Source organism: Athene noctua, chromosome Z (assembly GCF_965140245.1).
Source record: "Athene noctua chromosome Z, bAthNoc1.hap1.1, whole genome shotgun sequence".
NCBI lineage: Eukaryota > Metazoa > Chordata > Aves > Strigiformes > Strigidae > Athene > Athene noctua.
The window spans coordinates 6483471-6500839 of NC_134077.1; the positions used below are offsets into that span (position 1 = coordinate 6483471).

The window sequence follows — 17369 nt, forward strand, 5'->3', positions numbered from 1 at the left end:
AATCTGCACCAGTTAGAGTTTTACCTACCAGCCACAGTGATTATCAGTGATAAAATGCTGTTAATATTTCATTGGCCAGATTAGGCTACTCCTGAGAAACTGTAAGTTTCTTCCCTCCAGCCCCTTAATACTCTGTGTTTTAAGGTATTGTTTATTTCACACATAACATTATTTATTTATTTATTTATAATAATTTATGAGTTATCTATTTCCTGTCCTTCACTTTCTTTTCTGTCTGGGAAGATGCAGAAGCAGCAGTTCACCTGCCTGCTTGTATTCCAGGTTACAACCCACCATTTCTGGACAAACTTAAGAAAGGACAGAAGGGCAGCCTGTTTTCTGGCAACTACACTACACACGCTGTCTTTTCTCCTTTTCAGTGCCATTTCCAGAGCCCGGACAGACTGCAGGTTTGAACTAGCTAGCTGACTGAAACATGGGAAATAAATAAATGTCAGAAACCAGCTCTAATCTGCAGAAAAGCTGACGCTGAAAGCCTTCTGGTACTGAAGTGACTCTTTAGAGCGGTGTTTTGTCAACATCCAGTTCCAAGTTTTGCTGCAAGTTCAACTTTTTCTGTCAGGTATATTGGAGACGCTCTCTCTGATCCCAGCAGCATTTGGCGTGTGTGTGTGTGTTTATGGGTGTAGATGCACATTCTCACATGCTGCCAGGTAAACTGAGCTACAGCACTATCAGTGATGGACTGTAAAGTCTATTATCTGGATGATGAGTTTTTCAACTGTAGTCATGATTTGGGCTCCCAAGGTGTGTTAATAGAGCATCTTTTACACATCAAAATAATATCTGCATAACTACATGGATACATCATAGGTAGAGGAGGTAAAACAGATGCTTCTGGCAAGGAGTTTCCAACATTCTGTTTGTTTTCTCAGTCTACCCCTGAGCTAGCATAATAAAGATACAATTCGTCTTCCTTCCCTCCACCGTCCTTCCACCTTCACTCTTCTTCTTATCTCTTCTTGTCTGTCCACTATATCTTTTCCTTTGTGACAACAAACAAGAATTATCATCCCAGCCAAATTGTTTGGTTGCAGTCAGAAATTAAGATTCTAGAAAAACAAAACAAAACAAAACCAAAACCTACTGATTAATCCTCAAGCTTCATTATTGGTTAAGTTCCTGTTAGTAAAGTATCCAAGTTGCCTTGGGCATATATGCAAGAAAGTTTGGGGCTATATTCACCAAAGTTAAGGTTCTGCCAGCTGTTAGCTGTTACTTTGCTTGCTTTAAGGTGCTCAGTCTTCTGAGTAAAAATCAAAGCCTACAGGCAGCAAATACAGAAGGGTTATCCAAAGAAACATCTTGCTGAATGGGGAGCTTGCCAACAGGACAAGCTAACCACAGATGTACTAACAAGTTACCACGGAAACTATCCGAGTGAATGTTAGCCTGCAGCAAAAGTGAGGCAATTTGAGTGAGGTTAGCAGGCAATAAGAGAGCTTGTTATGTCTAATTAGCTAAATGCATTCTTACAGCTCTTCCTACCCACTAGCCATTTAAGATTTTAAATTTTTCTCCCTCAGCACACTCATTTCTCATTGCTATCCCCTTCATATGAGGTTCTTCAGACTCAATATTTTATTATGCATTGTCTAAGCTGGTGGATCACATCACATGATGGAGCTAAGTGGATGCTCCTCATGCAGCTGTCATTCCCATTTTAAGCTTCTTATGTCACAAACCTCTCTCTTTCAATGTTCCTGTGCCCGAGAAAAGACCCTTTGCTCATCCATGAGCTCTCCCTTCACCACACTAGAAAGGAGCTGAAGAGGAAGCTTCCAGTGAAGATCCCGTTAATTTTTTCGGTCAATTCATATTCTGGAAAATTGTACTATTTTGCCTGAACTAATATTGACATGGGGAAGATCAATGTCATTAGTTTAATAAAGATAGTGTGCAATTATTTCCCATAAAGAGATTGTTTGACAAACCTTTCCAATAAAATTCAAAATTACTAAACACTCAAAATTAATTACATGTTCCAGGAAAAAAAGCAGCAGCTCACCACTCCCATTTTCTGATATCTCCCTCTCACTGGATCAATTAACTTTTTCTTTGAAAAGCAACTGAAGTAATAGGTGGAAAGGTGAAACCTTGTCCTGTAAATTGCACATAAGGCACTTTGAAATCTCATACATATCAACACTTGCTTACTTCAACAGACAATTTCTGGGGAAAAAAAAAAAAAAAAAAAAAAAAATCCATTGCAGTCCAAATCTCTATAAATCCATTGTAAATTCTTCCCCTGCCTCCCTTCTGTCAAATACCCACTTCAGCAGCCAAGACAGAATCCCTGAATCCCATCAGATGACAATTGCATGGAGATGAAGGGACAGGGAGAGATCTGTTGCAATTGTTTTTTCACTGCTAGGAACTTTACATGGTGTTCTCTATCTGCCTTCAAACTGTGTCTGGGAGTATGTTTAGATGTGAAAACAGTACACCAAAATGTATGTGTATTGTACTCCACGCAGAGTGAAGCAATATGTGGTGTCAGGATACACAACACTATTCACTATATTTGTAACTGATATTTTTTATGACCGTTTTATTCCAGTGTTGGAAAATGATATTCAGCTTTAGCACAAAGGGAATTTTCAGAGCTTAATTCCAGTAGTCTGTTCATATGTCTAAAAATGACACATTTTACTGAACACAAGCTTTGGATACTTTGGCTGAAAAGATTATTTCAGTTTTGTGAATCAACAATATTTTTGTTTGGTTGTGTGTGGTTTTTTTTACTTCATTTACCATTCTTCTTTGTGACTATATATTCAAACACACACAAATAAATATAAAACTCTTTCTGCTTCTTCCTTATCTTCTATTTAGTTGTCAAAATTCCCTTGTGACCTCCTTCAAATTTCGTGTATCACATTTCCCAATCTTCAGCAGACAATGGTGGAAAATAATGCACTGGAAGCATCGTCCTGCTCTGCTCTCCTCACTGACTCCTGCTCTGTTTTCTTATCTTCTCATGTCAGTGAAGTGATTGCGGGACAAAATATTGCTGTTAGAGGCTGTTACTCCCATCTTCAAAGTAATATAATGACAGAGAGATTTGCATAGGTTATGAGGCATTAAGTGGATTTACTCAGTACCCAGTCTGCTTAGTGCCTGAGTCCTAATGAAGAACTGAATTCATGTGACTAGTGGAATTTTAATGTCTAACAAATAAGTGAAAATAGCTTACACCAGCATAAAGATAGATAAAAGATATGGGGGCTGGTTGTACTGGGCTGATAGTTAGCTTGTGCTTACAGAGCGATAGAAATCACTTGATGTGTTAAAATACTACTATTAATGCTTTATTTGGTTATTAAAAAAAAAAAGTCTAATGTGCATTTTAACTTCTTTTACATGTAAATTTTTAATAAACATCTGTTGTTAACAGATTATAATTGATTTTGTTGTTGTTGCTTAAAAAAAAAAAAAAAAAAAAATTTCCCTTTCTTGTCAACTTAAAACTACAATTCCTAGATTTTTTCCCTACAAAAACTCGGTCCCCTCTTGTGGATGTTCCAAGCTGATGATGTAGAAATGTCTGCTTTTTGTAACCATCTTATGGCCATTTATGTCTTCAGCTGAGTGTTGCAATCAAAGTACCTTTAAAGATGATGGACAATTTAGAAAATTGTCAGATCTCTGAAAAATGCTTTGAGCAATTGACCCGGACTTGTTCATCTTGAAGATTGATGCTAAAAATTTAACACTTCCACATTCTCTTCAAATTAGACCCAGAGCTATTGCTGACTGATGCAAGATCATGTGTGGCTTTGAGTATCCAATTCAGTCAGATCCTGAGGCCATCTCTCTAGAAACATTTCCTGGTATAAAGATGCTTTAACCCACTCATCAGTCTTACTTTTGACAAGATGAAGTCAAAAGAGTATGGTCTGTAGTAGAGAACAACTTCAGTCTAACCTGCAGACAGCACCCTGATTCCATAGTGATTTTTACATAAAACTAGATGTTGATTTAATTATTTAGCCTTACATCTGTGAAATAATAAAGTCACATTATCACAAGTTGGAAGCAATAGACCTAGGACCCTCATATGTTTTGCTTGCTTTGCAATTAGGCAACTGCGTGGACAAAGTTTCTCTCTATTGAAAACATTTGCCCAAAGCAGGAATTAAATTATCTGGAGTCATAGCTCCTGTGTTGCAAGGATGCTGTAGATTCAAATTGTGGAAAAAATAGATCCAAAAGGGAAAGAAAGATTGCTGGCAGTAATGTCTATCACGAAAGATTCTAAAAAACTCCAGGAATTATTCAAATGTGATTCAGCATTGGATCTAGATATTTTTCATATGAAAAAGAGTGAGAGAGATGTATTTAAAGACATAGGCAGTAATAACTTAGAGTTTTCATAGAAGAGTGCAGTAATGACCGTAGCAGTTCAGAGGAAATGTCAGTCTAATCTAACAGCTGTCACTAGTGAAGAGCAAACAGTTCAGTGATATTTCATCTGATTACTTTCCCAGCCTCCAACAATTCTCTGTTCCCTTGGATCTAATGAGGATATGATTCTTCCTAGCTCAGAACACAGAGTTTAAGCTGTGTTTCATGTCCCACCTTCATGACTAACCAGGTCAGAAGTGCATAATTTGGGATAGATGAATCTCTCAGATTTTGTCAAGAAATTTAATTTTTCTCAAGACTATTTTATAGTTTTCTGTTAAAAAATGAGTAAATTACTTTTACAATGCCACACTCTCCATACTCCATCCCCTAAAAATAAGACACAAAGCTCATCACAGAAGCCCCAGAGAATCCTGTCATTTTCCGCATCGTAAAACCTCATTTTGCTTCCTGTTGAAATGAAAAAGCCAGGTTATGAGGGGAAGGGAAAGAATATCTGAGCCTCTGTATTGCAAGTGCCTTCAGAGGGTGGAACAGCTGAGGATGTGAGATATGTAGTGCTGTTCCATGTGCTATTTCCATACCATCCAGTCTGTCAGGGCAAAAGTTCACGCAGGAAGACCACAGCTTCTCCTCAGCCCAGTCTGCTAATCCTGTCTACACCCATAGCCATTCGTGCTAAAGCCCATCCTGATCACCGGTAATTCTTAAGTGTGAAACCAGTAAAAAGTATCACAGAGTGGCAAGGCAAGAAGGAAAACATGGAAAACTTACAAGACACGAGCTTTCATGTAAGTCTGGGGAAGGAGAAAGAGGAACAGAACTAATTGCAATACCCTTACAATAATGATTAATTGTATGGCAGCTTTTATCTCATCTACCCTTGTAATCTAGAAAGCTAGCAAAGCTGAGCCTGCAGAATTGCCTGCCATGCAGTCAGAGTGAGGTTTATTCAGCTAATTACTTCTGAAGACTTCCAAATGGATTTAAGAGTAATGGTGTTGACATGAAATTCTCCTCTCACGTTTCTGCAGTGTGTTACTCATTTACTGCTCGGGCTGCTGAAAAGAGGTGTCTGCTTCTGCATAGACTGAGGGAAAAAATAAGGTGCACATGTGTGGTTGAATGAAAAATGCTGGTTTGTGTCAGCAGAAGCTAGTTGTGAATTCTAGTGGAATCTCAGCCAAAACAAATTGGTAACTGCAGTGTACACATTTGTGAATGTGATTATAAATAAAGGTTAAAATGTTTATGGTTGCTGAAAGAAAAGTTTCAACATTATAATTTTAAAGAGCAATTAACCTTAGTTTATTTAAAATTCTGAAACAAAACAGAATGTTTGCGTTGAGAGAGATGGAAACTGGAGATTTTAACACCAAAGATATTTGTTTTACTTTCTCATTTGCTGTACATTTGTTTAGACCTGAAAAAATAGTCATGTTGAATGTCTCACCACAGAGAGGAAACACTGGTTATTCACAAAAGCCTAGTCTTCAACATTTCTTTCAGCCTGAATTGATTTCCACTTGATCTTGTTTTTTCCACTCCTTTCAGGGGTGTTATTGCTCAGTGGCAAGAATATGATAGGCAGTTTATAAATGTAAATATCTGAAGAAAGAGAAGAAGGGTAAAAGGGCTTGGAACAATTTTTTCTTCTTTTTAAAAAATATTCCATGACAAATATTACGTGAACAAATAACAACAGTGCTGTTTATCTTAAAAAGACAAAAAAGATTGATTTTTCTGATTTTTTTTCTGGTTCTGCTCAGGTTTCCAACCCCAGCCACTGCTGTAATATCCAAGTATTTGAGCTTTGACCTGAACAATAGCATTTCACACTTGGAAAGTTCCTTATACCAGCCTGTAGAAAGTCTCTGCCACCATGCTTGTTGGTACGACACTTGTCCAAGGAAAAAATAAATAACTGTCAAAAATGACATAGGTATAATAGATCTGCTTTGGGGTTAGTGGATTGAGCTGCGTGTTTCTCAAAACAAGAATCAAATGCTTACACTGAAAGCCTTTGGCTCTGGGAAAGGCAGGTAGCAAAGTAGGAACATTCAGCTCAGCCCTCTCTGGACCCAGTCCCATCTATCAAAATATAGAACCTGTCCCCATCCAGATTACTGGGTAGGTCCCTGATGCTTGTCAGTGATGGGTGGCCAAGGACCACCTAATTTCTTCCTGGCACTTTAGACATAGAATGATGAACTAAGAGTAGTGAAAACTGGTCAGTCCTTGTTCATCATTAATGAGAAAACTCACAGGTCCTGTGCATGAGTGCCTTCATCATAAACTCAGTGGTTAGTGCTGGGATTAAAACTATTATCATTTATGTCAGATAGGCAATACCCATTTTTTGCTTTTTGTTGTCCAGGACAGTATTCACCTTCTGGACTCATGAGATTACTTTTTGTTTTCTCTTTGCAAATTTTCTCATGAGAGACTGAGGAAATTGTGAATACACTAACAGAAACACAAAATCATGTAGGTTGGAAAAGACCCTGAAGATCATCTAGTCCAAGCATTAACCTCACACTGACCATTCACAACTCGACCAGATACCTCAGCGTTAAGTTGACCCGACTCTTAAACACCTCCAGGGATGGGGACTCCCCCCCTGCCCTGGGCAGCCCATTCCAACGCCCAACAGCCTCTTCTGCACAGAAATCCTTCCTCAGAGCCAGCCTGACCCTGCCCTGGGCAGCTTGAGGCCATTCCCTCTTGTCCCATCACTTGTTACTTGGTTAAAGAGACTCATCCCCAACTCTCTGCACCCTCCTGTCAGGGAGCTGTAGAGGGTGATGACGTCTCCCCTCAGCCTCCTCTTCTCCAGACTGAACCCCCCCAGTTCCCCCAGCCGCTCCCCAGCAGACCTGTGCTCCAGACCCTGCCCCAGCTCCGTTGCCCTTCTCTGGCCACGCTCGAGTCATTCAATGGCCTTTTTGGGGTGAGGGGCCCAAAACTGAACACAGGAATCGAGGGGCGGCCTCCCCAGTGCCGAGCCCAGGGCTCAGATCCCTTCCCTGTCCCTGCTGGCCACGCCAGTGCTGACACAAGCCAGGATGCCATTGGCCTTCTTGGCCCCCTGGGCACACTGCTGGCTCCTGTTCAGCCGGCTGTCAATCACCCCCCAGGTCCCTCTCTGACTGGCAGCTCTCCAGCCACTCCTCCCCAGGCCTGTAGCCCTGCTGGGGGTTGTTGTGGCCCAAGGGCAGCCCCCGGCATTTGCCCTCAGTGAAACTCCCCCAGTTGGGCTCAGCCCATGGCTCCAGCCTGTCCAGGTCTCTCTGCAGAGCCTCCCCACCCTCGAGCAGATCAACACTCCCACCCAGCTGGGTGTCATCTGCAAACTGACTGAGGGTGCCCTCGATCCCCTCGTCTGGATCATCAATAAAGATGTTAAACAGGAGCGGCCCCAACACCCAGCCCTGGGGGACACCACTCGTGACCGGCCGCCAACGGGATTTAACTCTGTTCACCACAACTCTCTGGGCCCGGCCATCCAGACAGTTTTTACCCAGCGAAGCGTGTGCCCATCCAAGCCACGAGCAGCCAGTTTCACCAGGAGAATGCTGTGGGAAACGGTGTCAAAGGCCTTGCTAAAGTCAAGGTAGACAACATCCACAGCCTTTCCCTCATCCCATGAGCAGGTCGCCCTGTCGTAGAAGGAGATCAGGTCTGTCAGGCAGGACCTGCCTTTCATAACCCCATGCTGACTGGGCCTGATCCCCTGGCTGTCCCACATGTGTTGTATGATGATACTAAGGATGAGCTGCTTCATCATCTTCCCGGGCAATACCTTTGTTCTCTTCAGTTTTTTCCTATGGCATATATCTGTACCTGTACCAAAAGTATATTATGTTTTTTCTCGTATGCTGAGGGAATGGACTGTGATGGAAAGGGGCCCAAATATTTCTGTGGATTCTTCAGGATTGCCTGCCTATCTCTAAACTGATATCTAGGTTTTAATAAACAACCTGACATCTGGTTATTGTTTTCTGGAATGGGGAGTGTTGGGAAACAGAAAAAAATCCACCAGAGATGAAGGGAAAGTATATGGATCTTTCCTAGACATCATTCAGAATACTTGTGGCTTTTGCTACTGATTTTATTGCTTAGTGTGGTGCAAACAAGGCTGTTCAAGATGCTTCACTCCCTATGGTCTTAAACAGTTATCTTTTGTTTACAGCTCACATAAGTTATTGCCTGTCAAAAATACAGTGCTTGATCAAAAACCACTGGAATTCCTCCTATTAACCTCAGTGGGATTTAGGTGAGCACTCTGTTGAGAAACATGAGTCCCCTTCTGTCTCTGAGTCATCATTAAAATGACATGTCTTCATCAAAGAAAAAATCACAGAATGAAGCTTTCGCATCTATAATTATCACTCTGTTTCCCATTTCAACATTAATGAGACTGCAAAATTAATAGAAGTCTGTAATAAAAAGTTTAGGAGAATCCTTGCAACCCTTACCACCTCACCTGCAGTTTCCAGACCCCTCCATTACAACCTGGAGGTCCCCATCACAGGGGGAAAACCATATCAAGTAGACCATGCTGTTGAAAGGATGAGATGCACAAGTGGAAATGCACTCCTTTCCTGCATGAAGACAACCATTATTTTAGCCAAGGTGTTGTGGTTGACTCTGCTAATACAATCTCTGTCAAGGAAATCTACTTTGGGACGCTTTTGCTGCTTCCTTGACCAAAGGAGAGACAAAACTCAATGGAAAATAGCCTGATCCTGATGGCGATTTCCCAGATAATGACAGTCCAAGGGCAGAGGTAGAATATTGATCTGTTTAGGTTTTTTGCACTTCCCTTCTCAGATACAGATATTTTTATGCTCTGCCTGTGGAGGCCAATGATTACCAGTGCCTCCCCACCCACCGCCCAGCCCAGTTGGCTTTGTGCTCTCTTTCTGGTTGTGCAGAAGCTGACCTTAGTGGGGAACTGACTGTCTTAAAGATGGCAGCTCATCCATCACGGCTTTCTCAGACTGTCAGCATTGCATTTAATCTCACTTGTAATTTTCCGAGGGAGGTTTGGAAAAGCCACAAACAGAATTTTAATGCTATAAAATGTGGTTTGTAGCCAGAGAATACTTCCTGTCAGTATGAAGTTGTGCTGCATTCCAGCTGTCCTGAACTGTCCAGAGATGAAAACTACCAAATTCAACCTACAGTCCCATGAGTTATCCGCTGTCCACATGCTGTTGTAACCAACTATCTTCCCTCTCAGCTCACACATGCCCAAAAGGGCACTCAGAATCACGCATTTTTCAAGGAAGATGTGAAATTACTGTTTTCCTGGGGGTCACACATCATGTTCATGAGGTTTTATTGACCATTTTATGGACTTGTCCTGGGAGATCTTACTCTTTGGTTATACTGCAAGCTTCAGGCCTTGCTTCTGGAAGTCGTGATTCAAACCCCTCACAGATAATCTCAATTTTTAAAGTTTGGATCAAACTCAGAAAGTTTCTGCCAGCTTTTAAATTTTCATTTTTTATTATCTTAACTTCATCATTCTTTCATCTTCCTTCCCTTCTTAAGGTTTACCAGCAAAGGAATGAGCTAAATTGGAATCAATATAACCAGAATTATACTCTGGGAAACAGTGCCAGATTCAATCAGGGAGGGTTACTCTAAAGATGAGATATAAAGCCCTGCTTCCCAGATATATATTCAATAGAGTGACCTCGCTCTCTGACCTGTCTGTCCATGTCACGCTGACAGATCATATCTTCCGCTGCTACAGACCCGCGGAAGCTGCAGTTTGTCAACAAGTCCCTGAGCTGTGCAGACCTGGGATGGATTTCTATGATAGTTTCTCTTCTAGCAATAAAATGGGAACAAGGTAAATCCCTGGAATTATGAGGGTGTCAGTGACCTCATCAAGGGCTTTATCCCTTGTTTCTCATTCCATAGATGTCTAGCCTCTTGATCAAATTATGAACAGAAAGAAAAATGTGTACTTTTCCTGTAGACATCTCTCTATATTTATGGTTTCTTCAGCAAACAGATTAATTAAATTACCATAGCTATATTTTCGCTGGAAGCGGTAATGATAATTATGACAACATTAGATTTCTGAAAAGCCTCTTTTCAGCCTTGAAGCTGAAAAGCTTCAGTTAAATGTCCTGAATTTGTTTGTGCCAGGTGTCCTTCTCATGCTGAATTAGTTCATTAAACTTCACCAAAGCAGTTAATCAGTTCCCGAGGGCAAGATTTAAGAAAAGTAGCAGGCTTTGAAATGAACTATTGTCATTAATAACTTTAATGTTTTCTCTGTAATTTGACAGGAAACTGGAGTCCAGAACCAAACTTTTGCTGCTTTATATAGAAATCCAGCCAAATTTGGCCAAGTTACAAGCCTCCAGCCACATAGACACTGGGAGGAAGTTTTTCTGCACGATTTATTTCTCTTGAGTATTCTCCAGTTCTCACAGCTCTTAGCAGTCTTGTTTCATTACAGAGCATAGTATGCCTTCCCTGCAGTTGTTCTTCCTTGCAGGTGGGAGAAAACATAGTTTTGATCCTAGAAAAGACAAAAAAAAAAAAAAAAAAAAAAAAAAGAGAGCGGAACAAAAGAGGAATTACATGGTCAAAGACTAGACAATCACAGAGCAAAAGGAAGACAACGCTTTATATTTGAGTATTGCTGTGCTTGCAACCTAATTATATTTACGACCTCACCATTCTTTAACATTAGGAAGGTTCAATTTATGTGCTTTTTTTTTTTCCTTTTAGGTAATGAATGTATAATATCTTCACTGAAACTGCAGCTCTGTGTAATCATTTGCTCAGAACTGCAGTCTCTTTAACAAAATAAAATAAAAACCCCCTTTCAGCTCAAACAATGCATAGCAAGGGAAAAAAATGATTATAAACTCCAAAATAGACTAAAATACTCTTCTATCCAGACAATCAATTTCTCAATGGTGCCCAATAGACATATTGAATCACACATTTTGCTTACACAGCTGCCCAGAGAAAAACAAGGACCATATTGCTACCCATCTCCTTTTGCTAAAGGTTGGCAATTATAGAAGTTGGAAAGCGGTAACAATCTTTCATTGTGACAGTGACTATTGTTCAGGTTGGCATACAACCTTCCTGCTTATCCTTACAATATTCTTAATTAAATTAAGATTATACCTGTAACATAGAGGAATGATCCTAGTAATGTTACAAACTGAAATGTGACTCAATGCAAAGGTGATGGGAAGGAATTCTGTGGTCTGTGCTATGCAGGTACACGCCCAGTGCAAATTTACTTCCAGGTTGGAATGAACAGATTTTCAATTTCATCCCAAATCATGTTTCTCACTGTGCTCATCTTTAGAGAGAGATGTCAAAACATCCTCATGGTAGGCATAAGAGAGTTTGTTTGTATCTTGAAACACAGTTTATTTCCCTGATAAATATGAATGACATTTTGGGTGCATGAAGGTAGAAATAAAATTTAGAAAATCCCACGAGATTAGTCTTGTGGTAGACAGTAGCAATTGAGACTATTCATAGCCTATTATGTAGCCTTTCACAAGGCTGTCTCAAAGTATTTTTTTGCCTTTTTATCCAGATGGTTGAAAAGTTACTTGAATGAATCATGATATCCAAACACAAATAAAAACAAAGGCTGGGATTTCTGACCTAGAATTTGAATATACAGCATACATATCATTCACATAGTTCATTCATTTTTATGTTCAAATACTGAAAAGAAAAGACACTCTATCAGCTGGAAAGCTAGCTTAATATTTAGAAGCTCATAGTTTGCTCCTTGTTTTGCTGCAGACTTTCTACATGTTACTGGATGAGCTCCCATGTGCAAAAAGTACCTTAAGTGGTAGAGAGAAGTAGTCCTTATGATAAGCATTTTAACTCTGTTTAAACCACAATTTAATCCACATGCTGAGCACCCGTCCATTTAGCAGGCTGGCAGGTCACATGCCAAGAGGTAGCTAATATGCAAATTTTAGGAGTAACATCCTTGTTTCAAAATTCAGGCAAATTAAAAAAAAAAAAAATCTGCCTTGGCTACATCTAGATTCATGGTGATTCCTCCCTTTACAGTTCCTCAAAATACAAAGACATAGAACGATAAGAACATGAAGCCACTTAGGGAAAATTAGCTGAAAAGCAAATAGATTTTGGGTCTTCATACAGCTCAGGCATGAGCTAAGTGATAGGATTACAGTCCTGCCAAGACCAAAACACTTAAAGGCATGCTTAGAAAATAATGTGACTGAAAAATCTTAAGGTATGAAAGATGTGCTTGAAGTCGTTGCCTCCACAGTTATGTCAATGCTGAACAGAGATTTTCTAGGACCTTAATTCTGTGTAAGTCTTTCTGTGTAAGTCATCCATTCCAGTCTACTGAATAAAGATACCAGCACTATCAAACTATAGGATTACTGCACTAAAAAGAGGAAATGCATAAAAAAAATGATGCGTCAGAATCAGGGAAATTTTATACCTGAGCACATGAATATTGTTAGCATGCTCTGTTCAAATCCCTCCATGGATTCAATCTGATCCGTTCATTCTTGAATATTCTCTATTATGTACTGTTAGAATATTTTCCTGTAAAATTAGTCAGTGATTTGCAGTATCCAGAAAGTCAGACTACATATACTGTAATGTTCTCATGTTGATTCATGCTCTGTGCATTAGACAATATTTATGGACTTTTTTTTCCTTGTAGGTTTCAACTGAGGAAGGAATGAGCTTAGCCAGAGAATACTCCTGCTCCTTTTTTGAGACTTCAGCTGCCCTCCGCTTCTACATTGATGATGTCTTTCATGGACTAGTGAGGGAAATCCGAAGGAAAGAGTCCTCGTTGCCTATGGTAGAGAAGAAAATGAAGAGGAAGGATAGTCTGTGGCGGAAACTGAAAGGATCCCTGAAGAAAAAAAAAGAGAATACAACCTGATGGCAGTTCCCCATGAGCCACCCATCAGGAGCTGACCACAACAACCTGTAACATTTCAGAAAGGCAGCATTGACACAGCATCTTCCAGACCATGTCCTGGAGTTCCTTCCCTTCAGCCCTCCTGCAGAAGTAGCTCCTTGAAGGCCCAATTCATGGTTGCCCTGTGGTTCCTCTGTACTATAAATAAAGTCACTTAACATACCCTCTCATTCCTTCTCTGCAAATCTGAGTGGAGAAAATACTGTGGTTTTTTACCTGTGGTCCCTGGCTGGTCTTCAAATGCCAGGAGTTAAGCCAGCATCCAAGGTAGAAACAATTTCCACCAGCTTTAGAACAAGGGATGCACTTATTGCCTCCTCTCTACATGCATGGATCATTTCGCCATCCCAGGAATGAATAACAATGATTTCAATGAACATTTTGACTCTCTAAGGACTTTGGGATTTGACCTTCAGCTTTGCATTCACATGTAGGTTTAGGGTTAGACTATGCTCAGCCTACACACACATGTCTGTGTGCGAATATGTGTCTGTGTGAACCAGGCCCAAAGGGAATGCTGGGGCTCCTGATTTTGACCCTGTAGAGCCCTAACATCATCGTGTCCTTTCCATTTAGCCAGAAAGTTTGGCAAGCATAGCACAAGTCATGCACCAGCCGTTTGGAGGCTACAGGGCTACTGCTCTGTCTCCGCTGCTTACCGGTCACCAGGACTGACTAGCAGAGGTGTTGTGTCCTACAGACATGCAGTACATTTAAATCATAGAATTGGGTTGGAAAGTATCTTTAAAGGTCATCTAGTCCAACCTTCCTGCAATAAGCAGGAACATCTTCAACTAGATCAGGTTGCTCAGAGCCTTGTTCAACCTGACCTTGAAGGTTTCCAGATATGAAGCATCTATCACATCTCTGGACAATGTGTTCCAGTGTTCCACCATCAGTCACACTCCTGCATACCACCAAGGAGCACACAAAAGCACTGTCTGATGCTTCCCAGAGCCCTCCCTAGAGCAGTGCAGCTCTGTCCCAGCACACAACAACATCTGTGATGTAGCATTCAGCCCTTGACTTACTAGAGAGAATCAGGTCAGTCACCAACTTTTGCAGTCCTTGACCATCCAACTGAATCATTTGATCGATCAGTTGGACACGTCTTTTAAATACTCCTTTTTAAAGCTGGCATGAAGTTTAGAGTATAGTCTCATTGATATTTTTTTTTTCCCCACAAACTTCTTTTATTACTGACTTTATTTACAATTAAAATATGCATACATTTTGTCAAAAATAAAGATTGTGATTTCCATGAAACCATACTAGCTGTCAGTGTCATTTGTGTCTGTCCTGAAGCAATATAATTAGAAAAATATGTATGTTAGTAAACGTTCATATTTTATTCTTCTTCTCTGACAGTTTTTCAGGGTTTCAAATAATTATTTGAATTATTTTGAGCTGGGGGGCAATGTATTTGTTTTGCTCAGCCAAACTTGGAAAGGTTATGGTTTCATGAAGAATCTCAATTTGTTAAAATCTGATGCCTTCCGCTTTCCTTTCTTTTCAAGAAAATTCAGTGATATTTTTTGACTTGTCAAAAATTCTCCATAAGAAGCATTACTTTATATAGTTACATAATATATGGATATATTTCTATTTTGGAAATACTGTTTCAGAGGAATACAAACACACACATATATTTAAGCTGAGTTTTCTGTTTCCTGCCTCCAACAGCTGAAGTCTGCATTTATACTATTGTAATTACTATTATTATTTTACCTGTATTGCCACAGAGATTTTAGGTCAAGCATCCTAGAGACAAAAAGATGTGCTTGTCCAAAGAGTTTATGAGCTAAGTGTCAGGGGAGACACAACAGGAGGCTGTACTGAACAGATGGCAGCTATGAGACAATAAATAACAAGGGGAAACATCTGTGACTGTTCCAATACTGCACACTGCATAGAGGGGAACAAAGCAGTCATTCCATGCATAAGAGACCATAGAAATTACTGTCCTGAGAAAACTTGAGGGATGCGCATTGGTCTTTTTCATGCAGATGCCTAAACTTTGAGTCAACTGAAAACCACTTAGTACTGGTTATCATGTCATTTTACCCATCCTACCGAGGGATAGAGTATATCAATACTGGCTTGGCTCTGTAGTTTTAGGGGTTCCTTACTTCAAGCCAGTTTACAATACAGAAAAATTTGGAGAAGAGGGCATAGATATCATCTCAGATTAAATTTTAAGTTGACATATATTAAACATGCCCATTCTCCGACACTGGCATCTGGCATGGAGCACTCTTAGCCTTCAGAGCAGGGTTACCACACACAGACTGTTGTTGGAAGCGGTCCCTGGAATATACTATGTTCTACACCATGCTCAGCAACTGGTTGCAAAAGTGCTGGCCTGCCATGGTCTGAAACCAAGCTAGGGATCATTTTAACAGTTTAACAGTATAGATGTGCTCAGGTGCCTCCTGGGGTGTGTTCAAATTACTAGTACAGACACAGCTTACATAGTCATATTTTTAGGTGTACCAAGCCCATGAAATCTCCAGGTTCCAAGAGTCTCCACGACCAGTCCCCTTTTCACATTTTGAAAGGTATTTGGTCCTAGGTTAGTCTGTTCAAGAAGAACGAGGCATCACACCCTCTGACGATCTTCCGCTACATCCTCCATGAGCAGTTTCAGGCATATGAATATGTATGGGCAGAAAGGCCTGTGTTATCTCCCTCCACTTCGATCGTATAAAACTTCAGCATGAGATCTAGTCATTCAGAGTCTCTCTTAGGTTAATAAGGAGAGAGAGGATCCTCTGGTTCGTGATTTGTCCCATCTGGCTTGGATAGTTAGCACAGGATGAATGATGCCCTGAAATGACTGCCTCTTTCCAGTGAGTATCTCTTGCTCCATAAAGAGCAGCTTCATCTCCATGTCTAAACTTTAGATGGCTAAATTCAGATATGATAAACCACATCTCTAACAATTTCTTCTCCTGTCTATGGTAGAGAGTGGTACTGTAAATTCTTGGCATTGAATCTTGTCTCTGAAACACTTGACCATCTTTTAATTTTAAATTGGGAAAGTCATTCTGATTTACCATCACCCAATTCCTCGATAATCTATAACGCTTAACCTCAGTTAATTGAGCAAAGCTGATGGAGGTTATAGTCAGTGAGGATAACATAAGTCATAACTGCACAAGAGGATGGGTGAAGGTGCTTTACCTAATTAATCATTATGATTCCGTCACAGAAGATTGTATTTTGCTGTCAAAACTAGCAGACAGAATTAAAAAACAGCAGCTCTGTGTCTAAAGACTCTTTTATCTTTGACTAGTCTTTCATCTAATCATGCCTGGAAGATTTGAAGAAGGAAACTTATCACTTTATTTTGCTGTGTTGCCTACAGTCCCATGAAGGTGGCAGCTATAACTTACTCTGCTGTCAGACTGTGTTGCAGTTGGACCATAATTCAGTTTCCTCCAGGATTATAATTAAAGCCAACTAATAAATAAAGTTAAATAATAACTTTTTGCAAATATATCCATGGTGTCTCTTGCAAATACAAAATATATGTCAGTTAATTACCCTTCTTCCTAGTTATGGCAGATCACATGTTGTATCTAGTTGAGAAGTAATTTGGAGAAGGCAGTAAATCAAGGTGGAATATTGCAGTATTTAAGTTTTCCTTTTTCATGGGTTTTGCATACAGGCCTTAGGACTTAAGCACAGAAACCTTCTGTATTCCCTCACATTATAAGTTCATGAATGATGTTAACAGTCTGACGGTTTTACAAATGATTTAAAACAATTTCTTTACACACCAAAAAGCATATATTTTGAGACTGAGTTGTAAGAATGCATAGCTAAATAGAAAAGAAGGAATTATCCTCATTTTTTCTACTATATAATATATATAAACAATAACATATATAGTTTGTTAAGTCTCTCATCATTAGCCTTTCTTAAATGTTTGAGCCCTCTCTGTATTATGACAGATAGAAAAAAGCATATGGAACAAGCAAGAGATGGGCCTCAGCAG

At 40.0% G+C, this 17369-nt stretch overlaps 1 protein-coding gene across 2 annotated transcripts in view; it reads left to right on the forward strand.

Annotated features, from left to right (window-relative positions):
- RIT2 (Ras like without CAAX 2) overlaps positions 1–14545 on the forward strand; it is a 175637-nt gene extending 161092 nt beyond the window's left edge. The window contains exons 8-10 of one of the 2 annotated variants that reach the window (XM_074932026.1): positions 7103–7172; positions 8064–8068; positions 13103–14545. In XM_074932026.1, the coding sequence (XP_074788127.1) occupies positions 7103–7172; positions 8064–8068; positions 13103–13330 (303 nt within the window). In that variant the 3' untranslated portion in view covers positions 13331–14545. The remainder of the gene's footprint in view (positions 1–7102; positions 7173–8063; positions 8069–13102) is intronic. The other variant, XM_074932027.1, reaches the window with a different exon arrangement.
- Positions 14546–17369: the final 2824 nt, after the last annotated feature.